The 24,759-nt window shown below is 43.0% G+C and overlaps 1 protein-coding gene across 1 annotated transcript in view; it reads left to right on the top strand.

Annotated features, from left to right (window-relative positions):
- med13a (mediator complex subunit 13a) overlaps positions 1–24,759 on the top strand; it is a 76,756-nt gene that overhangs the window by 28,234 nt on the left and 23,763 nt on the right. The window contains exons 4-8 of the mRNA XM_035625132.2: positions 14,493–14,638; positions 20,666–20,854; positions 21,127–21,321; positions 21,438–21,600; positions 22,749–22,859. Of these exons, the coding sequence (XP_035481025.2) occupies positions 14,493–14,638; positions 20,666–20,854; positions 21,127–21,321; positions 21,438–21,600; positions 22,749–22,859 (804 nt within the window). The remainder of the gene's footprint in view (positions 1–14,492; positions 14,639–20,665; positions 20,855–21,126; positions 21,322–21,437; positions 21,601–22,748; positions 22,860–24,759) is intronic.

The raw sequence follows: 24,759 nt of genomic DNA, 5'->3' as shown, positions 1-24,759 counted from the left end.
CAGTCTCCAGTTGGTGGAGACTGTTGCTAGCTCAGTGTTCATAACCCCAGACCTCTGCCTGTGTTGAAATGCTTACATCATCTTTCCCCCTCCCTCCTTTCTCAGTTCAGCCCGATGTGTGTGGTTAGCAGTAGGCAGCAAACTGAATTTTCAGCATCTTAAATTATGATAACATCTTTTGGTGCCTCCAGTTGCTCGTATTGTGTCCTTCTCAAACAAATTACACAGGATTAACTGTGTTTTTCCCAGGATATGTCATTTTTGTGGTCCCTCAAGCGACACAAATATTAACATTAAAATTGAATGTTAAATAGAGTTGAACATCTTTTAACATATTTCTGTGCACAGGGATTAATCACAGCATCCTTCAAAAAAAAAAACACAAATGCAGCTGTATGTGTTGATACAGCTGTAGTTTTCTTTGTCTGGAGGACAAGCAGCTCCAAGTTGTGCAGCCTGGTTGTTTCTGGGAACCTTTTGCTGCTAGGTAGACTGGCTTCAGGAAACACACAGAGAGAGAACACGCGGGAGGGAGGGAGGGAGCGAGGGAGGGAGTTAGGGGTCGAGCAAGGGAGCGCTCCTCTTGGTTGTCATGGCAGCAGGGAAATGCACCCTGGGATCGCGTGTTTCCAAGGTAAAGCGGGATGCTTGTGCTCCATTGGCCAGTCAACTCGTTGACTTGCTTCTAATTGGCTGCGTTACCGAAATTCAGAGCAACATACAATCTTTGATGTCTCAATTTGATCAGGACAAAGGGGATATCATTTCTTTTTATCTGCTCGGTATGCACTCTGTATGTGAAGCAGAATTCCCCTGGTCTACTAAGTACTCCAGCTGCGCTGCAAGAAGAACATTAGATCTGCAGTGTAAATATGTGTAGTCCGCTGTGCGTTTAGTTGTTGTTGTCTGACTGAAAGCATCCTTAACAAACCAAGCTGTTATGAAATTATGCCAGTAAGCAGCAGCTCATATTCCAATCGTGATTGGTAATGAATGCATGCAAAACATATACAATGACACTAATGCCTGCATAAACTAATGCAACTCTCTGCACTTTTGTGCATTACTGTGTTATGTGGCTGGGCACATTCTTCCTCTATTGTTTTGGCCCGACGTTAAGAGGTGAATGTGTGAGCCCTGGTGCGCGGAAGCAGAGAGCAGCACTCTGTTAAGTAGGACAGTGCTGGATAAAGGGCCACTGCCTCCAGTCTGGGGCTAAAGCGCTAAATTTATCCCCTCCCTGCTCCCAGCACAACTCAAAACACACAGGGACACGCGCACATGAACACACTCGTCAACAATCGTCATGCAAGCCAGTCCACACCGAGGGCAGTCAGAGAGTTGGCACACTGGCTTTTCATGAGAATCATTGGCCTAAGAAACAAGAAACGCTGCCAGACAGAACTGCATAATTTAACATTTTCATGAGCATATAGATTAGTAGCACCGATTTCGATATACAGGACAAAATACGCACCCCCCCAAAAACTCAACCCCCTACCCCTTGCTCTTCCCTACGTCTCTCTAGCAACAAGGAGTCCAGGGAGACTGGACTGTGGGACCATGTGACCCAGCACTCAGGATATATTATGTTGCTGGAGAGATACTACCTTGTAGAAAAAATATGGATCTGACAGAAAAATGTAATCTTTTTCTTTTCATTGGTATGGATCACTTCCTTAATTGCTGCACATTAATACATTATTAATAGTCGATTTCACATCGCATCGCTCAAGTTTTACCATTTGAAGTATTCATATACAAAGTTATTGCCTAAGGCAAACATGTGGAGCTTTTCTCTAAAAGACTTGGCACCACTCAATTGACAATTGATTATGACTTTCTATCATGGCGGTGAACAAGTTATAGCATGTCCAAGGGAATGAGACAACAGGAGCGAATATGTCTTTTGACTAGCATATCTCATGACATTGTGTGCTCACCGTACAAAACGCCTAGAGTGTTTCAAGGAGTGTGAAGAAACAAGACACCATCAAAAAATTGTCGCACCTTGTTGGAAGACTATTTTACCAATTTCCACTCCTGAATGTCTTCCCCGTTTCCTCTAGTGCCAGCTAGAGGCCCTGGGAGAACAAAGAATTCTCTCATTACTCAAGTAACTGGCATCACAGTCCCTTTCACGCATTATAGCACTGAGAAATCCCATACTGGTGTCAGCAGTGGAATTCAAGGGTAGCGTCGGGTACACTTTTCACCATTCATGGAGGGAATCCTGTGTCCTTACATTTCCCCTGCTCCCTCCCTGTTTCCCTGTCTCTATGCAAACTCCCACTTCTGCAGCGGCTGTACCCTGCATTCCTCCCATTCCTCCCCATCTCCCCATGTGACCAGAGGCAATGGTAGAGCACAGGGCCAAGTGCAAATCTGAAGAAGTCCTCATAGTTAATCTGTCAGCCGTCACTCCCTCCCCGTCTCCCTCCCCTCCTCTCTGTCTTTTTTCCAAGTAACTGTGATTCCCGTGGTCCTGCCTTTAATCCAGAGGTTTAGACAGATGGCCACATTTAAAAGCTAATCCCTAATATGGTGTTAGACATTTCACCTCATCGCTGTAAGAGTACAAGTTGGTCGCTCTGTAACCTGACCTGGCCTAAACAGTTCAAAGAGTCACAGGAATCTCACCACAGTCTGAGAGCAACTCCAGAGAAACCCTCAAATTTGGTAACTCCAAACAGACCTCTGCTAGCCAGATGTAAGTATCAGTTTAAATTCAGACGCTAATAATGCAACTAAAGAATACTTAAAAATGCATTTGAGGGTTACAGAATAAGCAATAGTCACATGAAGCCCAGGATTAATGGGCTGTAACTGATCCTGTCATTATTTTTTCTTTTTAGCTGTGCAGATATCATTCTGCAGCCATCAGCCCAGTTCATCCTCGAACTTCAGAGCTTGACTGATTTAATAGGTGGTTCATTTTCAGTGTTGATCAAAGTCGAAAGGGATTGATTCCATTATCAGAAGTATTTTTGTGTGTTTAATTTGAAATAATATCTGAGAGAGAAATGACATTCAAAGACATCTCCCCTCTGCTCTGGTCTGTTGACATTTCCGCGTCGCTAAACAGTCGTCACATGATCCGCGACCGTTGGTATCACCTCCTGGAAATGGATAATGAACAGAGAGGTCCCATACTGATACGTATTTGAGTATTTGTGTAGCTATGCCAGGCTAAGACAAGAGGGGGCGGTGGTATTTTTCCCCAAATATCTATGAGGGCCTGGTAGTTGTTGTTCTGCTTCATGCACTGTTTGAGTCTAAATCTGTGGAACCTCTCTGCTCCATGCTTTTTTTTCAACACTGCTCTATGCCCAGCATTTTTTGAGCAGTCTAACAGATGTTTTCAAGGAATCAATAAGCAAACTTCCACTGCTATGAACAGAGCACAAAGAACAGCTATTTTCTCCACAAGACAAGCCGACAGTAAATGTTTGTCTTAATGATTTTAATTAGTTTTAAAAAAATTAACTTTTAAGAGGGAAAACTAATGAAGAACAGAACTATCATTGCTTTATTTTCTCATATGTAATGCATATGAACCACTATCATAGAATATAATGTGATCTTTGGAACGTTACTCTTTTTTTTTTTACAGCAAATAAATAGCAACATTTTAAACAAATCACCTTGTAGTATTTGACTGTGTGGTAGTTTGCCTGCAGCTCCTAAATCTGCTCCCTGCTCTGAGTGATCTGAAACAATAACTGTGAATTTCCAAATGACAGTTCCGATAACATTACATTAATTTAGCTGTCGCTTTTGTCCGAAGCGATTTACAATAAGTGCAATAAACCATGAGCATATTAATCCAAAAAGTGCCAGAAACATGAGAGTACATAAACATTGATCAAACGGGCAAAAACAGCTTCAAGTGATCCATTTTAATTTTTTTGGTTTAGTTTTTTTGGTTATGATTCAAGGACTAAGGTGCAGTCTGAATAGCTGAGTTTTCAGTCTGCGACGGAAGCATTGAAGGGATTCCCGCCCTTTTGCAGTGAGGGAGTAGCAAGCCATTTGGGAGAAGCAGAGCAGAGCGGACAGGCTGGGGTGTAAGGTTTGACCATGTTCTGGATTTAGTGCCTTGATACGGATTCGAGCCACCACTGGAAGCCGGTGCGGTGGAGCGGTGTAATGTGGGACAATTTTGTTAGGTGGGGAACCAGCTGGGCTGCTGCATTCTGGATAAGCTGCAGAGGTCGGATGGCACATGCAGGCAGACCAGCTAGGAGGGAGTTGCAGTAGTTGAGGCTTGAGATGATAAGAGCCTGCACCAATACCTGCGTCGCCTTCTCGTAAGGAGCGGTTCAATCCCCCTGATGTTGTGGAGGATGAATCTGCAGGGGCGGGTTGTCACTGCGATGTTGGTAGCTGGTCGTCCAGTGTCACACCCAGGTTCCTTGCAGTTTGTGCTGGAGTCACCACAGATATAATGTTCTGTTCAGACCGTTTCAGATTCAATTCATTCAGCATCTATGACAAACAACTGGCTAATGGTTACGTTTAATCACCAACCCATGTTTGTATGTGATTTAGTTAACCCAGTGTGTGGCAACGGCGGATGAACTATTTCTCCGCCTGCATGCGATGGACTTTTACTAGATGGTTTGACAGACTGCCCTTAAATTACTTGTAGATCTAAATTGTCGGCATCTACTCCAGTGAAATGTGTGTGTGTGTGGGAGCTGCATGATTTGAGAGAGAGTAGCCCCCATCCCTCACAGGCTCAGGCTCTGATAGAGATCTCTCCTGGATTTGGAATAATGAAAATACATCATAGACAAAAGTTAAAATCAGAAGCAGTTGGTGAGATAAAATGTGCAGGATAACTCTTATGGAGCAATAAGAAATAGGAAATCCCTTTTTTTGTTTCCCTATTACAGAGAGCAGGACTGATGACGTCGAAGCTCATCAATACTGCAGTTTAATAATTTAGTATCCTGTGTCATACTGCATCCGACACACATTGCTGATTTATTAAATAATAGGTATATCTACTGGAGCTATCGGTGCTGGCTAATACTGTTAATAACTAAAGGGGATTATTCCTGCATCCTATCTCTCACTTCTTTAATTGGGCATTAAATTTGGATGGTTAAGATATCACACTTTTAATTGTTGAGATTTTTTTTCCAGATGTTTTATATATTAAAGTAAAAGTTTTATCTTCTCCACAAATGTTTAACCTTGTACTGAAGTCAAATTTCAATGCACAGATTCACCGGACATCTGATATTTATGTTTATCAATACGTTCTGCAAGTGAAAACATTTGTCCAGTAAAACAAATGGATGGTGTCTTCCTGGTAACCTTCCCTCATTCCTCTGGATTTTGGTCACAATTTTTGCAACGGTATTTAGTCACATCTCTGTGCAGAATGTGTCACAGCTGGTAGACAAAATTTGAAACCACAACAATAACTATAATATGATTTTCAACAAGCGTTCCTGCTAATTTGAAAGAAAAAGGACAAAAGTAGGCCTTGCATTTGTGGGTTAGCAGCAGAAGCCCAGCTTTAATCCAGGATGAGGCCGGCTAATTGGCCATGACTCTGTGTAATTAAGCTTTTTATAACAGTGTCACAACTTATTTTGCTAATAGCACCGCCTAATGATTCAGCATGAGCGTGTCCTAAAACAGGCTTACAATACCATTACATATTTGGTTTTTAACTCCGGTATTTAAGGTGTGTTATGCTACACAGTTTAAGAGCAGAATTGTTTGCTAGTGTACTTTGAACACAGTGCATAATTGGAGACGATTAACTTCATTCTGCTGTTATTCACAAAGGCTTTGTTTTTTCTGAAGAAGGAACAGATGTCGCATTACAATCAGGATGCAGCTGCAAAATGATTATGTGAACATGGTAATGAGTGTAATTAATAAAAGATATGTTTTCTAAAGAGAAAAAGGTATCTAGCTCAGATTGAAGGAGTTGCCTTTTAGCTGACAGCAGGTGTATTAGAGGAACCCTGGTGTGTCTGCATTTGTCTGTGTGTGTGGAGCCTAAACTGGGGGGCTGCAACCCAACGTGATGTCAGGGTTATGTCAGCATTGTCTTTAGTCGGCTCTGGCTGCATCTCTGTGCGCCAGTGACACACTTGGAGAGGATTGGATTTCTCCTCTTTTTATGGACTCGTCGTTGCATCTCTTTCCATTTCTCTCTCCCTTCCAAGTTTAATCTGACATGTATAAAGAGGCTCAAACCCCCCCCCCCCCCCTCTCCATTTGCGGCAGAGGAAAATCAATTCAAAGTAATAGAGCGCTGAGTGCGTCTAAGTGAATGTGCTGGCCTTAAGAGTTTTGTGTTTTCTCCAGCACCTAGTCTCCTGTGTGGACTGCGTGCTGAAGCCAAAGCTGATGCTCCTATCAGAGCCTTGTGTGTTTGTGCGCTTGCGTTACTTAGGCAGCGGACAGCGCTGCTGTTTCCAGCGGTCAGGTTGCCGAGACAATAGTGAAGATTATATCACCCTGGAAATGTGCCCTCAAATTCTGAGCGGTCTATCTGTTTTTTTTTCTCCTTCCGTCCCTCATTTGTCTCGTTACATTTTACTCTTTAACAAAAATTCCACCTGATTATTTAATACAAATATGTGCTTGTTCCTAACGTGGCTTTTATATGAAAGTAAAATCTGTATTTCCTTTTTTTTATTCTAGGGACAGATGATTGTGGTTATTGTATAACCAATCATACAAACTCATTAGTACCACTGCTTCTCCCAAAAAAAGATTTAACGACTATGTTTTTTTGGCAAGTCTCTTTTACGTCACTGTCCAAAGTCAAAACAATTTACAAATTTGTTCACGTGGCAGCTGATGGGTATTCCAGAAACATTGTTTATTGATGTTGTGTCAGAAACTGTGCTGATGCCAGCTCGTCCTGTCACTGCAGCAGCACATGACCAGTCAAAACATGTTTACATGCCCCAAATTATAATAACAAGCTGCTACAAATGGCAGATATTCATGACACACCAGAGGCGACAGCTGTATGCCCAGAGATGGAAGAGAGGGTCTCTTCCCATTGGAAGGCTGCTTCTGTTGTTGTTGTTGTTGTTGTTGTTGTTGTTGTTGCACTGAGGAAATGTACATCAGCTAAACGGAAGCTCAGTTCAAAGGGCACGGCCATTCAAGCCCAACAAACATCTGTGGAATGTCACAGCTCTGCAGCCTCCTTCCTTTTTCTCCCCACCCCTCTGTCTCCATATATTCCCCTGAACCACTTCAGGCTCCATGGCCTCCAATTGACTTTTGATTCACCTCAGATCTGGTTTCATATTACCTCAGTAACCACGTGTGAGTGTGTGAGTGTGCAAACGCTTTCATCTGGTACCTGAAAAGAAAAGCACGTTCCTTCTCAGCAGCAACATGTTCAGTAGCTAATGGTTAGTGACTTATTTCTTTCCTCTTTTACAGTCTTGATTAAATGATCATAAATCAATAGCAAGGAAATCATTTCTTTTAAACAACTGCTTAGTTGACTACTGCCGCGTTAATTCCCCAGAGGCTTTAACAACACCTTAACTTAAAGCAAACAAAGAAGACCAACAAAAAAAATATCTTTGGTTTGTGGGCACAGTTTTGTTGCGTAACTTTATTTAGAGAACAGAAGCAAATAGTAGAAACAAAATTTGATAAGGCTTGGGAAATGAAACTCAATGAGAATGCCACTAATGCAGGGAAATTTGGCAGGAACACCATAATCCCATGATGCAAAAAGTTGAAAAGCACATTAATTTGGCTCAGCTCGGGCTGTCAGTGAATGGATTTGGATGCTCTGTTTCTTTTGAGGTCTTCATGGGTAAATGCTTTTGTTTCCATTTGCTGTAACAACAAGCCACAAATACATCCGCTGGACACAAGACACAGACGATAATAAGATGTTGTTGTTGTTTTACACAGAAACAAGAATCTTGCTTCATTGTCTCAATGCAGTTGTCCGTCACTGTTGTCAAGTAGGTTTTAAGGGGATAACAAATTCTTATAAGAACAAAAGTTTGATGATTGTTCTTTAAAGCTTAAAAATCAAGCTGGCTTACTTGATTTGATTCATTAATTAACTGTTTCACGGAAAATGAATCGGCAAATGGTTTAATAATTGATTAATCGTTTGAGTTCTATCCTGCTCCCCCTCTGTGATGATTAGTTGTTTTTACGTCATTGTAAACTGAATGTCTTCGGATTTTGAATTGTCTGTCGGACAAAAGAAACCCGGCAATATGAAGACATCGTCTTGGGCTGAGAGAAATTCTTGACAATTATTTGACATTGTATACATTGGATTAATAGTCAATGAAAATGGTTATTAGTTTTAGTCACTGCCTTTGAGAATATGAGATTTTGAAGATTGGGGAATAATTTAGATATATTTGAAAAGTGTTAAAAGAAGTCTGAAATATGGAACCATGAAAGGGCACGGCTGTGGTGTTTCAACTGGAGCAGGGAAAGTGAATAAACTCTAAGATGAAGTAAAATGTCCAAAGGCCGCATTGGACGCACATGCATTGTGGATACAGTAAAGGGCCGGATCAAAAACTTGAGGCTGAAGATCGTCTCTCCATGTGCCACACAGCAGACCATCCATGTGACAGACTGTCAGTCGTACTCTGCTCCCTCCCTCACTTCGGCCTCCACTTGCCGCCGTGCAGGTCGCCTCTGGCCTTTGGCAAATAATTTCCATGGCATGCCAGCTGAAGGCAAATATGCCCACCTGCCCTCTTTTGTATGTGGCCCTGCTCCAAATCCTCACTGGATTATCTTATTGTCCCTTCACCGAGCCAAAGGCCACCGGCCATTTGCATCTGAGAGGTGGAGCAGGGAGTGAACAATCAACAGTGGCGTGTGACAGCGAGGAGACGACCGGGAGGGAACAGATCAGAGAGCAGCTCGAGCTATTTGCCAGTCAATAGATGAAGAGCAGAGCGGAGCGGACGGGAGTGGGAGAAGTAGGTGGAGATGGAGAGATGATTAAACGATCTTGTGGTTTTTTTGTCAGTCTGCAACGGCAGCCCTCCCCCTTCATACCCTCTCAACATGACTGAGAGAAAGTGGCAAATAAAAACATGGGAAGTGAGATCATACAAATCTAGTTAATGAACCTAATATTCTGACAAGTATCTGCCTTTTTGAAGGCTGTTGAACTCAGTCTTTTGGATACACTGCTGCCTGTTGGATCATGTTTTTTTTTCTCTCATTAAATTATGCATTGAATGCCTCTAATGACAAAGCAAACTGACGAGTTGAGAAATATTAAGTTCTTTCAAATAGGGATGTCTTAGCTCATGCACACTGTGCTGCTGACGGGTTGCGTTTCCATCGCACAGGTGCACAATGTTCTGTGGTTCTCAACGCTGGTCGTGGTTTTTGGACATTTTCTTTTGGAGTCTGTGCTTTATCTAGCTGCAGGGGAGATGACATTCTAAAATCCCAGAGAGCCTCAGTCTTGAGTTAGGTTCGACATACTGAAACAGCACAATGTGTCACCGAGTAGGGCCCCTGAGGGGTCCTTCAGGGGGTTCCTGGGGACCCTGAGGCAAAGTAATAAATTGTTTTCAAATCAAATTAGAATTTCATTATGATTCAATTTAGAGGTCAGGCAGAAGGGGATTTTACATGGATTTCTATGTTCATTTAACAAAAATGTTCAGAAAGTCACAGCACCTGGCCGAGAAATGGTTCAGCACATAATGTCCCCTAAAACTGCAACGTGTACTTTTCAAGCAGACTAAACAAATTACATTGAACATGTTAGTTGGGGATCTTACGAGGTGCTGATAGGTAGATTTTGTTACTTTTGGACCAAGCCAGGCGAGCTTTTTTCTCGTCTTGCCAGCTGTAGAGTCACCGTACACCATACAGCCGTGAGTGTTTTCTCATCTTGACTCTTGGCAAGGACACACATTTACCTAAATGTCAGACCATTTCTTCGAGTCTTCCATATTTCTTCTGTTTTTAACCTTTAGTCTTTATTGGACAGTTAACAGTCTCGAGAGAAACAGACAAAGAGGAGAGAGAGACAAAGATCTTGCAGCCCAAGAACTCTCCCCGTTTCGATCCTGAAAAAAGCTACATATAATCAAATATTGGAAAGTACTACATTTATGCTAAATCAGAGTAGTAACTTCGTCACGCCTACACTTCACCTGCTCACCTCTTTCAAGCTCCCACATACACACTTCCCACCGTGTTCACCAGCTGATGTTTGCAGGTGTGTGTGTTTAGCCCACACGCTGAAGCGTGTGTGGTTGTGTTTGCTGCACTAGCAGGTTGTGGATGTTTGCAGAAGGACTGAATTTGGCATGATTCCTTTTTTTGTGTGTCACGTGTGGACAGGCCAGTGAACACTCCTGCACGCGCGTGCGCATACGCAGTTCCCGTGATAGGAAACAAGTGGGGGACATGTATGGACTCATGTTAATTTTGATGTTTCAGTGCTCTGCTTGGCCAAGTGTGAATCAAGCACCTGTTGAGTTTAGAAAGGCTCATGTCTTTTGACCGGAAACACTAAAAGAGTAATAATAGAAGTTTATCGATGTAAACGAAACAGATTACAGAGTCATTTATATTTAGATGTATAAAGTAATATTTCCATGTAGAATGAGCCATACACTTGTCACTATTGCGTCATAATGTGACCGTTAAGTACGAGACAGCTGGCACGCCCGATAATCTTCTTAACCAATACGTTGACACCGACTGAGCAATCTGTACGGTCACATTCATGATGAATTGATTTGAATCTGGTATGATACTGGCATGCGTGCGTGTGAAAGTTGGGTTGTACTTCTGCCTGCTGAGCCACAGATGGCAGCCCTCTACCTCAAGCCCACAAGTGCCCGTGTGTGTGTGTGTGTGTGTGTGTGTGTGTGTGTGTGTGTGTGTGTGTGTGTGTGTGTGTGTGTGTGTGTGTGTGTGTGTGTGTGTGTGTGTGTGTGTGTGTGTGTGTGTGTGTGTGTGTGTGTGTGTGTGTGTGTGTGTGTGTGTGTGTGTGTGTGTGTGTGTGTGTGTGTGTGTGGCGTGCTTGCACGTGTGTGAAAATGTAGCGTCAGGTTTTCATTGCATGTCAGAGGAGAACAGTACACTGCAGTTCTGTTGACCTCTGCAGAACACGACGAACACGCGTTTTTAGCTCCTCCCTGTTGTAGTCGATCTCTCACTTGCTTTTCATTTCGTCCCCCTCGTTGCTCTGAAGCCCACTTTCACTCCTTCCCTCCATGTGCATAAATGTACCAAAGTATTAGCAGCGTGCACATTCTTGAAAATAAAGTCCATTAGTTTTCCAAGAATTAAATAGTCCCTTTCAGGAGAGCCTCACCAACCCTCGCTTGCCTGCAGTTCAAGTTTATTGTTGCTTCCACTGTTTGTCTCCATGCTGTGCAAATAAGAAAGGCCCATGTCAGCTTGTCATTCTACTCCGCAGTTAATTCTTTCCTTGCCTTTTCTCACACACCCTCCAGGCGGTTTGGTGATATGCTATATTCAGGAGACCCCTCATTATGCCGGCTTTTCAGATGGCATGCTGCCATTCTGTAACAAGAGGTGTGACGTCAACAATGACGATGTCTGTCCTGCAATGCTGGCTCTCCCCTTTTTCCCAGGTGTCAATCCAGCTCTATGGCTACCTTTGCTTTCGGCTCAGAGGCCGAAATGTTTAGGGTTTTTTCCCACATGCAGAACCGGGAGGTGGAATAGAGACGCAACATTCCCACCTTGAGCAGTCTGTGTGAGAGGAGCTAAAGGAGCCAAGTGTAGTTTACTACTCCAGCACTGGAGCAGTCGTGACACACCTCCCAGACAATGGCGTCTTTGCTCTCTGTGCCAGCATGTGGCCTAATTCCCCAGTTGTCTTTTCACAACCCCACCTGGCTGCTCACCAGTGTTTTCTTCTTCTGTTCGCATTCATCCACTGATTCTCCTCAGTGGAGCGCTGGCACTAACTGTTGTTGTCTTGCTTGCCTCTTATCTTTTATCCAGACGTTGAAAGGTTTACAGACTGGGATTGTTTTTGGGGGTGTCCTGAAGTAATTAGTCATATGCTTCTGAGCGATCACACTGTGAATTATGCAAAATAACATTACAGTGAATGGATGTGAACTGCAATTTAATCATCCTCCCATAGCCTTCTGACAATGTAACAGCCTTTGGCTGCTTACCAGAGATTTTGTCCAGTTGGACGTCAGCAGACAGCTCACTGTGCAGTGGTTATGGCTGTGCTCGTCACTCTTTTCACCAGCCCTCTCTGTGTACCTGTCATTCGAGATGTGAATGACAGTGTAATGCATACCAGACATTATGAAGTCATTTTCCTTCATAATTTTTTTCCAGTAGTGGCAGTAGAACTGGTACAGCATCCTACAGGACCTGCTGGTTAAACTGGACTAACCAAACGTTTTTAAGATTCGATTTACGCTGAAAGACTCACTATAGTCAGACTCTGAAATACCTTGCAAATAAGGCTACAGATAACCCATAATGCAAAGCTGTAAAAGCGTAGTATCAGTATTTACACTGGTACCTGCTCCATTCAAAGAGAAACACAACCCCTGTTTTACCTCTAATCCATCTATAATGGTAGAACAAAACTTCAATGTTATCCTTCGTCTCCTGGGCAACAATACAATACGGTCATTTTATGAATGAGACATTGTACCGCGCGTCAGGTGGGGATTGTTGCAACAAGCTATGCAAAGTATTAGTACTAATTATTGGATTTTGTATTTGTCATCACAATACACCACATGTATGGTTTGTGTTACGTGTTTGTATGCAGAGAAGAAAATACACTGCATACAATAATGCAGACTCTTAATTATTTTTACTTAAAAAAAACCCACAATTTTCACCTAAATGACAAAATCAGACTCCCAGTAATACTTCAACAATTGTCTATGAAACACACAGCACTGTTTTCATTTCGACATTTCAGAGTGCCATGAAGACATCCCTTCATACCACCAGCTCCATTGTTGAGCATGGAAGGATTTTCCTTTGTGCAAATGTGCGTTCTGTAGTTCATTCAGGGCTCAAATGTAAAGCTGTGATGAAATCTGATTCAGGAAGTCCAGTTTCAAGACAGAGAACTGTGAAATTATTGTAAAGGGTTGCCAGTCACCAAAATACAGCAAGGGGGGCTTTAATAATGTTAGACTCTCTCTGGAAAGTTATCACGGCGACAATCATTTTGTCCTTCATTGCGATGGTTTAAACAATAAAAACATGGCGTTCACATGAAAAAGCAAACCCACCTATCCTTTAATCTAATGGTTATAGCAGTCTAATACCTTAACACTAAAACATCTGTATTTTGGTAGAGCTGCTGAGGAAGTCTCTCTTGCTTTGACTGACCTTCATTAACCTTCTTGCCTCCATTCAGGGCTGTCATAGAAAGTCGATATTGTACATTTATAACCGTTTCCCTAACCAGCACCACCTTATCATAACATAAAAAAGGAAGTCAAAGATTAATGCCAAGCTCTGGGGGGCTTAGGGCATCTCTCCACGACGTAGGTGGTATTATCTTATTGAAGTGCACTCTGCCTCTCTCTATCTAGCTTGCTCTGCCTCTGCTCCTTTTCTCTAATCCTCCGCAGAGTAGGTGTGCCAGAGAGAGACGGGGCGAGAAGACTGATATTTGCTTAACCAAATCCTCTGAGGACGCAACCCTCTTTGATCCACTTCCATTTTCACCCCTTCATTTGGTCATCCGTCACTTGCCCTGTCTCCTGCCCCCTGCAATTGTCACATGGGGGGGGTGTACGTTGGATGAGACCAGGCTGACAGAGAGAGGGAAGTCCATAGACAATGGTCTACATTTTGCACTGCCCCTTTCCCATCTGCCTTGTCCTTGCTTTCCATTTCTTCTTCCCCTCGACACTTTTGTTGTGCACTGTTGAGGTCAGCCTGGCACCGGCAGGCATCGTTGGAAGCCGAAGAGTGTGGTACTTGTTGTGGTGTGTTATTCCCTTTGTTTTACTCACAGCGCTATCCACGCTCGACGTAGACGGGAGGCACAAAAAACACTTGCATATACAAACCACCTGTGAGCGCTGCTCTGTTAACTTCCTGAAATTGCTGTTGAAAGTCTATAAAGGAGTCAGTTTGAAACAAGCACATTAGGCATCTTTATATGACCAGAGGTGGTACAGATTAGCACTTCCTTATATCTTTCTACTGAGTCTCTGTCATGTAGAAGATGAATGTGAGTCATAGAAGAGATTCCATTGCTGCCGTTGACAAAAAGACAGGGTTTTATAATCATATTTTCCCTCACTGCCTTTCCCTGCCTGCCAACTCTTCTTTTTTGCCTCTGTGAACAGGAACAGGAACACGTACATCTGATAAGCTTCCTTTTTTCCATGGCAGTCTCTCATACTCTATTGGATATATTCCTTGCAAGCTGTATCTCTTTTCTAAGCTGCATATTTAAGTAGCGCGATCCCAAAAGGCTCATCTCTTTCCCTCTCTCCTCCTCCACACAGCGAGCACCTATCCTGCGCCTTCACCTTCTTCTTGCATGGCGAGAGCAATGTGTGCACCAGCGTGGAGATCAACCAGCACCAGCCCGTCTACCACCTGACGGAGGAGCACCTCACTCTGGCCCAGCAGGCATCCAGCCCCTTCCAAGGTGAGTGTCCAGAAACACGTGGCGTCTTTGAGCTTTTAACGATTAATTCAGAGCCGCTCTCAGTTAAAATCCAGCGTGTTATGCGACAACAGTAACACCTGCGTCCTCTGTGTATCATGAAGCCCCGTTTGGGCCAGTTGGAAACTTGCACCATATGCACCATGTTCGGTTCAGTTCTGGGTCACATTATTCCCCTCTGTTCCGGTAGAATTCTGATCAGTAGCTGGATAAACAAACGATCAGTGTCGTCCTGGAGTCACTTTGATATCACCCACAAGTGGAGTGCCACACAGAGTTATGCAGTTATGGTGAGAACACATCGTTACCCCCCGAGTTTTGTTAAAGACGGATCAGTGGTGTCTGAAATAATGCATGTGACAGATGAACAAAGAGAGCCCATTAGACTGAGCCTTATTTTGAGGGAAGAAATAAATACTGCTCCAATGTTTTGCTTCTTGTTTTCTCTTTTAACTTTTGGGCTTCAGGGCTGCCTGGGAATTCTCAGTTTCAAAGCAAAAGGGCCATAATCAGCTGACAGAATCCAGTAGAAGCCCTATGATATATGCATGTTTGCACACATGCCTGTGCATTCAAGTGGCCAGAACAAAAGGACTTAGTGGCCTATTGTTTTTTTTCTTCTTTTGCTTTGAAAGTGTTATTTCAAATGTACGGCCAGCTGAGGAAAATATGCATGTAAACCGCAGCCGTATTTTTGCGATAAACAGCAAAATATTTATATTTTGGTCATCCGACAATAATGTGTTTAGTTATCAAGTTGGAGAGTGCACCAACCTGACCGGAATAGGAAGGTCTCGCCACAAATTGTTGGAACAGTTTAACTTAAATTTAACAATGACATTATAAAGCAACTGTACAATCCTTTGTGTTATGCCTCTGCACAAGTGGCAGCCATGGACAGTGTAAAGATCATGTTTTCAGGTTATTTGTTTGCCCGTCCCATTCTCTTGAATGCGATATCTCAGGGAATATCATAAATTTTGGTTCAAATGTTCTCTTGGACTTAAGAGTGAAATGATTAGGTGATCAAAGATAAGGGGAGTCAGGTTTTTGGCTGTAACTCAAGAATTCATCCACAGATTATGACAAAATTAACACCTTTTACATCTTCACTACATACAGAATATATAATGGGTTTGGAGAGATGTAGTGTTTGAATTCTAAGAATAATGACGCGTTGCCGCGTCTGACAGGGCTTGGTTTTAAAACTGTATACGTTGTAAGAGTTACCAAGAATAGGTTGAATCATTACGCGCTCAGAACTCTGCTGTCAAGAGCAGACAACAAAGGGTTGGAAAAAATCGTCAGCCTGCAACTACGTCGTGTGTCATTGGGCCGATGTGAAGAGCCAAAGAAACAACTATACAAATAAAATATTGAAAGATCATTTTCGTACCTCATGTAGATGTTGCTGTAGTGAATGCTTCTTTCAGGAATGATTTATCTGAAGTAAAAAATCTGAAAATCCACGGTGGCCCTATATTTGTTACACACATTACTGCTTAGTGAAAGCACTGATCCTATAGTGATGTCATCATGCCGATACTGACAAGCAGGGTTGGGTACAAGTGACTATAGGGCTGATCTATGGGTTCCGTAAATGAAATTCTTTGAATTGAATGCGCTTGTACAACACTATGCGTCATCAGAGAGATGGCATAGCATGAAGGGAGCTAAAAACTTCATCAACATCTCCTACAGTTAATTGCAATATGAGCAAAGACATTGTCTAGAGGGGGTGGCAGTAGCAAGGCAAATTAAAACACAGCTGACAAACTGTGCTATCAGAATGGTACCACAGTTTGGCCAAAACCCAGGGTGTGGGTATCAGAAACCTTACTGGGACTAAAAAAAGTTGCGTCGTTGCATCCCTAGTGGATATGATTAGCTTGAGAAAATGCATGCAATAAAATAGGGGTTTATCACACTGCCTGTTTTCCCTAGGAGATGAGGTGGTGTATACTAGAACATATAAAGGATATGCGCTTTCTAAAGTATATTTCTTTCATATCATCCTGAAACATTAACTGATAAAACTTCCTTGTAAGTTGTAGTGGTGTCATTTTCTGAATGAAACATATTGGTAAGCTTTGGGTGTGCTGTGTTGCGGGCTGTTGCCAAGCTGGTACGTACACAATCCTTCTGTCAGGCTGTCTTTCATTACACTGGCGTGCTGCCAGTTTCAAAGAAAAGCCTCTCTAGTCACTTTAAATTACAGTGCAGCGCAGTTATAAAAATCTGTGGCCCTAATGATATTCCATCATTGGCTATAAATTTATTGTCCCACCCCAAGCCAAACACTGTAATTCCAAAACCATTGTTAGCTTGCATCTCCTCTCACACATAGTGACATTAATGTAATGACGGTAATATACATATCGTCTTATTTTGTGTCGGGAAATAATTTAGCCTGATGAATAACATTATTACATTAAAGTCACACGAGTATGACACATCTATCCTGTTGGTTTTCGTATCAAAACTGAGGCACGGATAGTTGTACCAATCATTATCCTTTCTTTTTTTTACTTTGCTGACTTGCCGTGGTGATTCCCTCTCATAGACTGTCACATTAAAAAAACTTTCCTTTAACTTAACAGCAACATACCACCTGCACCTCACTCAAGGTAGAACACACACTTCTCTTCTGATTTAAGTTGCACAATGATTATTCCAGGAAAAATTCCTTAAGATGAGTGATACATGAGCCCTCAGGAAAAGTTTCCGTCCTTTGAACCAGTCTGTTGTTTTTGTTGGAAATAAAGCAGGTAGTTACGCATGATTCATTTTTTGTGGTCTAAGAAGACCTGGCTTCACTCGGCTGTCTTCCTTTCTATTTTCCCAGTTCTGTTGTTCGAGACATGTCATGTCAGGTTCCCAACACACACACACACACACACACACACACTCCCCGTCTTTGTCTATGAAGAGATAACATTGTTTCAGTTAGATTAAGTGTGCTGAATTCCTATGTTCTATGTTGATACTGAATAATTCAAATGAGACGAATTTACTGGAGCACTGGAGGTTCAGTACCTGCACTCCAGGTTGAGAACATTGTTTTTTGAGGTAACCAAATTTGTATGAATTTCATGGTCACCACTTTGGTTCGTTCTGTGTCTGCTATTGTGTATTGTATTTGTTCACAGGTGAGTTTTCACTATCACAGCACATCTCGATCTCTTAACAACCTTTCCCTCCCCTCCCCTCTGCCGAGCTTGGTTTACTGTGCGGCAGAGCGCTCGGCCAGGCAGACCTCTCCAGGATGTGACCTCATAAAAGGGCGCAGAGTGAAAGTAATGAACTCTCAGCCCATTACACTGATCTGAACACATTTGACATGTCTTCAGGGAGCCAGGGATAGACTCGCAGGCAGAGGGAGAGAGAGAGAGGCAGAATGGATGGAGGGAGGGAGGGGAAGCGGTGGTGATGGGGAAAATGGTAAACCATTTCCATAATTGTGCGAAATTTGATCTCTTCCACAACCGACCTCAGGTCGCAGGAGTGTGTGCACAGCAAAAAATGCAGAAATGTAACGGGAAAGGATTGGACTTAAACTTAATTAGGGTTAATATGATCGGCCATAGCTGGATGTTATTGTGTACTGCAACATAAGTGACCTTTGGTTATTCCACCCGTTGTGATGTCTTTGCTGAAGTGGTACTGTATGTGCTGTAGGTGAAACGTTATGGAGGACAGTCGGGACATTTATCTTGTTTTAGCTTTAAAAATTGTTTTATTAGTGAAATCTTATGAATACCACCCAGATATCTTTGACATAAAAAAAATACTTTCTCTCTAGGTGCCAACGTGCAACGTCCTGCTGCCCGTCTCTATCTTTCACCACCTGACAACAAAGTGGGTTTTTTGCATGTATACCAGAGTCTTCTTTCCGAATTGTAATAGCTCTGAATCTTCTGGTTAAAAGGGCTGATTTAGTGACACCCGTGGTAACTATGGTAACAGCAAGCACAGAAAACACTCCTTGAGCAGCTACTTTGGCAGAAATACAATAGCACTGCACAAAAAAATGTCGGACGTGTGCAGCCTGTCACCTGCAGCTCTTCATTTAACACTTGACTATGGCTGCTCCTGTTGATCCATTGCTATGACATTTCATTAGTCTCAAAACCCGGAGCAGGTGTTGAATGAGCTTTGTGTTGAAGCTGTTGCGGGTGTGTACGGTTGGTTGAGTTTGCGCTCGACACAGCGCGGTTCTTGCAGGACTGCCTTTTTTGCATGTGGAGCAGAACTGCGGTCTCTGGATGCTGGCTTGTCTCGCTGATCTGTGTGCTCACATCACGCATGCTTGTTTTGTTGAAGAACGATTGTGGTCAGCGCTGCACAAATATATATTGTGTTTCCTGTGCCTACTTCAAAGTAAAAGCCCTTTGCCACTCAAAGGCTCTTAATGTGAAGCAGTAGCAGTGACTTAACAGAGCTGTAAGGAGAGTAAACAGAGAAGCAGATATGAGAATAGCATGAAATTGAAATTCAGCTTCAAATATGAACTACTCTATTGACAGGGTAGTATGTCAGAAGGGCTATTGGAAATGAAATGATGCAAACCATAAATAATACCAAAGATGAGCCTTTATTTTATTAAATATCAAAGATTCTAGTTTGAAGTATAAGGGGATTAGGGAGGTGATGCTCACCGTCTGTGGGACGTTTTTATAACAAATGCCCCCCATCCCCGAGCCCTCTCTACTGCAACTCTGCTAATGCGTCTTGTCTTCCTCTTCCAACCATTTTCTTTGTCTGCCTCCATTTTCCCATCCTGGAAGCCGCTCTTTGGTCCAGCCCAAGGATCAATACCTGGAGACAGAGGCCATCCAGTCTCATAATGACATCCCAGAAAAGCAGAGCACCTTGGGACATTAACAAATGCTCCCTCACACACCCTGTGTGTGTGTGTGTGTGTGTGTGTGTGTGTGTGTGTGTGTGTGTGTGTGTGTGTGGGTGTGGGTGTGTGTGTGTGATCAACAGAAAGTGGAAGCATTACGAGCTGACAGTCTGTTTATTCATATAGACTTGTCAGGTAGATGTGTAAATGGTATCTGTGCTCATATCATATATCATATGCTCATATGTTAGTTCATGGAAGAATTTTGATTCCCTGATGGATGGAGGTCTGCTCCGTAGGCAGACTGATGGGCTTGCTGTGTGACTCCTATTTGTCTGTGCAGTCAAATGTGTTTGACGAGGAGTGGACGTTCTTTATAAGCCTCTGTTTATGGGTTCTGTGAGGCCAGCACTGGCTAATAATTGGCGTCTGGATAGCTGTGTAAGTATCTGGTGATTCAGCTGGGACCAGCCAAGTCCAGCGGTGCTGGAGAAAAGGTCAGAGATAACAGAACCATAGTTAAAGAAAAGCACAAGAGAGAGGTAAAAAAGAAAGGATGATCAAAATGGAGAAAAAAAAATTGATTATTGTGAGGGTTAGGGGGAATACAGAGAAAAGAATGGATTTAAGGAAACTATGAATTGAAGGGCAAAGGCTAGGACATAAGGTAGGATAGGTGACACAGGATAGTAAGGGAAAAAAGTGGAGAAGTGGGAAAAGTACAGGAAGGAAAAGATAAAGAGTGGGAACGGATTTCTTGGTAAAGACGAGAGGAGAAGGAAGAAGTGGAGCAAGAAGAAAGAATAAAACTATGGAATGAAAGGCAGTAGAGAGCCGAGAGCTGAGCGGAATTGTGGAAACAATGTTAGAGGATTGTAAAAGGAGGAAGTATAAGGACTTGGGAAATGAACTAAACTGAAAGGGAAACAAGCAAATAAGAAAAATGAGAAGCAATTAAGTAAGTTAAAACGTGGAAGTTATGAGGGAATTTAAGGAGGAAATTGATTCAGAGGTGAAAGAAGGAAGGATCTGTCTCGTCGGAATGATGCAGGCTTGATTGTGCCACCGCTCCTCAGTTCAGAGCAGAAGACGTACTCATGCTGTTGAACATTGTTCCGTTTTTCTCTCCTCCCCTCTCCTCTCCACCCTTTCCCTCTCACCAGTGATCCTGAGTCCTTTCGGCCTGAACGGGACACTGACTGGCCAGTCATTCAAGATGTCAGACCCACCCACTAAGAAACTGATTGAGGAGTGGAACCAGTTCTATCCCATCGGCCCCAGTGCTAAGGAGGGTTTGTCGGAGGACATGGATTGGGAAGATGACTCTCTGGCCTCCGTGGAGGTCCTCGTTGGTCAGTTTTTTAAAATAATATACAAGTTTATCTAAGTACAATGTGGATTGAATGCTGTGGTTTAGCCTGTTTGGTTCTTGTTCACCCTTCTTGTGTGTGTGTGTGTGTGTGTGTGTGTGTGTGTGTGTGTGTGTGTGTGTGTGTGTGTGTGTGTGTGTGTGTGTGTGTGTGTGTGTGTGTGTGTGTGTGTGTGTGTGTGTGTGTGTGTGTGTGTGTGTGTGTGTGTGTGTGTGTGTGTGTGTGTGTGTGTGTGTGTGTGTGTGTGTGTGTAGGTGGTGTGCGGATGGTGTACCCAGCCTGCCTGGTGCTGGTGCCCCAGTCAGATATCCCTGTTGTGGCCCCTGTGGGGTCTTCCCACTGCACTGCCGTCTACTCGGGTGGCCACCAAGTGCCTGCTTCCCAGCGAGAGCCCGCCATTTCTTTAGTGACCCTCACCCCTCCCACATCACCTGAGGAGACGCAGACAGGTAGTGATCCACACTGTGTAGATGTATATGGTTGGCAAATAAAGACTTCACACAAGTTCAAAGATTGCACTTGAAAGGATCAAACGGTGTGTTAACCGTGTTCTTTCCCTCCCCAGTGGACCCTCACTCGGCCAAGAAGTGGGTTAATATACCCCCATCATCCGATGTGTTCAGCTTGGACAGAACAAGTCACCATGGAGGCAAGATTCCACGGCGGCTATCAACACAGGTGGTGGAGCGCGTATGGCAAGAGTGCAATATCAACCGAGCCCAGAACAAGTGAGTCCGTTGCTGTGTCGGGAAACAGGCACAGAATAATCAGGAATTAAAGTTATAGTTTATGTAAATGAAGAACTCAATCAAACAAATAAAATGTCAAACCAACACACATGATTGTGTTCTTCTAACTGGTCTGCCTGCATGAGTTGTGCTCTGCAAAAACAACAAATCGTGATTAAAACATTTTTCTCCTCTGATTGCTTAAAAAGCACCTCCACCACAGTCAGGAGAAGCTATTTTTTATACTAATGCTACTCTTCTAACAGATTTTTTCCCCACATTTTATTAGCACTTTTATGAGATATAGACTGAAAAGGCAGAGTAAAGAAGAGCACAGTCGTGTGGCAGCGTTGAGTGCTTGAGTACTTGAAAAGTTGAGGATATCATTTTCATTGTCTAACTGAAAACCGCTCAAAAAGCCAAGTACTTCAGCTGGCCCAAGGTGCTGCATTGGCCAGATTATTTTGTATTTATTTTTTTAACCTTGACTAATGTGCAATGGCAGGTTTCTGCGTTTTGCATTTGAAGGGATGCTGGTCACAGCTCTCTGACTGTTGTACCCAACAGCACTGTTGCCTTTCAGTGTATTTCTATTCCAGCACCTGTCGACTACAAATCTGCCGTACACAGTATACACTACATTTGTTTTCTTCTGTTTTAAACTTTTTTCTGTTACATTTTCTTTGTTCATACATTAGCTAGAAATAAAAAAAAAAATCTTTCAAAAAAAAGAAGGAAATGACGATCACAAGTAATTGAAGTAAGCTTGCAGTATTGTCCCTTGGTCTTTTGTTTAACTCAACATCAGTGATTCTGACACATTGGGAGCACCCTGGGATGTGTTGCCCCTTGACCAAGCACAGAATGTCGGCTGTAGTTAGCTGTTTGCTTGTCAGCCAAAATTTTACTGCTCCGAGCAAAGCTATGAAATCATCCTCGGCACAAAGCTTTTACCGAATACCAAAGGAACGTGAGACGATGCAGTACACTTTTAAGGATTTGTGATTTAAAACTTGTATGATAAAAAAAGAGCATTAGTCTCTACACATAAGTAACACTGCATGAAACCGAGCCAAGGGTGTAGCTAAGACTTAAAATACGCCCTTTGGGAAAATTTGCGTTTCAAAGTGTGTTGTTTTCCTCCTCAGGCGGAAGTTCTCAGCTGCAACCAACGGTACATGTGAGGAGCAGCTGACGGAGAAAGTGGGAGCCTGGGATTTTGTGGAGCCATCACAGAGGTCATACTGCAACTGTTCGAGGTCAGTCGCATTCCATGTGAATGCACAGTATGTGCAGGCATCGCTCATATAGTATGTGCGCTTAGATACATTTCGAAGAGGTTATACAGAGTATAACTGTTCGGAGCTTCGAATACAGGCACAGCGGGCTTATAGGTCAGACGTCCAGACTTGGACAATTATGTTATTATTCATAGTTTTCCGTTCATCAAAGTGACGACCGTGCTAGGACGTAGACCTCTGCTTTTTGTTTTTCAGACATTTTTCCGCACTGAATAATTTGAGGGACAAGGAACAGATTAACCTCTAATAGAGCGCTTAAGGGGTTTGTTGTGGTGGTAAAAAGATTTTGTGTTGCCTCCTCTTGCTGTTAACAGCTTTTAGCTCAGAACAATTCAAATTAGTCAATATGGGTGCGCCTAAATGTCTTTATGTCATGCAGCCATGGGCAATGGTTGCAAGACAAAGTTGTCATGCTGGTGTCTGTGACTCTGTAGACACATTCTCAACATGACTCAGGAACAGTACATAGTAGAAACTTGACAGGTAGTCTACTGAGAGTGTGCTGCAGCAAGTCCGACCAGGTTTTGTTTTACCCGGGTGGTTCCCGCACATCTGACGCTGGCGGTTGAGGTGAATATCCATAGGTAGTAAAAATCTTGCAACTTATTGTCGTTAAATCTACCATAGTTATTTTTCACTCCTTTCTCTCTCTGCCTTTCGCCTCATCCAGGTGTCTCCACATTACGTACCTGTCATTTAAAATGAAAAGCCCTGTGCTGCCCTCGTGTGATTGCCACTCAATGATGTTATTTACATTTTGCAGTAGCAGACCACCACTGCAAAATGTAAATACCTGAAACACTGGCCTCGGGAGAGGAGAGCCGACTTGGACCACAGGCAAGAGCAAAGTGGATTGGGCCAGTCGGCTGGAGCATGTTAATTTGTTGGAAGCCACCCAGCACTTCGGCGACACTGAGATGGGAAGCGCTCCTCATTGCCAGTTTTAATGGCTATTAGCCTTGTTTAGTAGATGGAAGCCTTCCATGTGTCTGCTTATCTTGACATCTTATAGTCAGGACATGCGCGTACCTCAGCCATTAAAAAGGCACAGCTTCTTCAACAACACCCGGATTTGGTCACCACTCAGTGGGCTCAACAAACACAGGAGATGGATTTTCACAGTGTAGTGAGATGTGCCACAGTGATCACACTCTTATTGCCCAAGGGTTGTTTGTACAACATTCAGAAAACCCTTGTCGTTAACGACACCGGTGGTTGTTAAGTGAACTGCAGTGAGCTTCCAATTGCTCGTCTGGTGCTCACACGCCACAGGTAGGCGCAAGCGAGCGTCCTGGGCAACAGCCATAACAGTGACGTGACCTAGAGAAGGCTGAAGGTGATCGACAGGCATAACATGAGGTAACTGTGGTCACACTGTTTCTGTAGTTTGACTCTAAACTACATGTGAGACTATAAAATATATTTGACTCTCCAGATAAAGCCAAATGTGGCGAGTTTGACTAAAGGTTGTCAAAGCAATGTTGACGAGCTCAGTTTTGACAATCTCCGTTTGATGGAGATTGTATATACACTTGTTTGTTCAGGTTTTTAATTATCATGTATCCTTTATGTATTTATTATTTGTTTACGAGTAATCAAACAGCATTCGAGATTATAGTGTTTCAGGTGTTCTGATTACTGGGTTGTCACGAGTCTGATACCTTAATGTGTTAAAGTCTAATCCTGGAGTTCTTTTAAAGCTCCCATTTTGTCCAAGGTCAGTTACCTTTCTTGGGATGATAAAGTCTGTAGTGGAGCGGGAGAGAGGCATTGAGACAAAGCTCTCAGCAGCGAGCATGAATGTCACATCCTTTGCATTTTCCAGGAAATTGTGCCCCTTGTCCTTTACATAGAAATC

The sequence above is a fragment of the Scophthalmus maximus genome, chromosome 2 (assembly GCF_022379125.1).
Source record: "Scophthalmus maximus strain ysfricsl-2021 chromosome 2, ASM2237912v1, whole genome shotgun sequence".
In the NCBI taxonomy this organism is placed as follows: domain Eukaryota; kingdom Metazoa; phylum Chordata; class Actinopteri; order Pleuronectiformes; family Scophthalmidae; genus Scophthalmus; species Scophthalmus maximus.
Note: the sequence above shows the minus strand (reverse complement) of the source record. Positions and strands in the feature narration are given on the sequence as shown.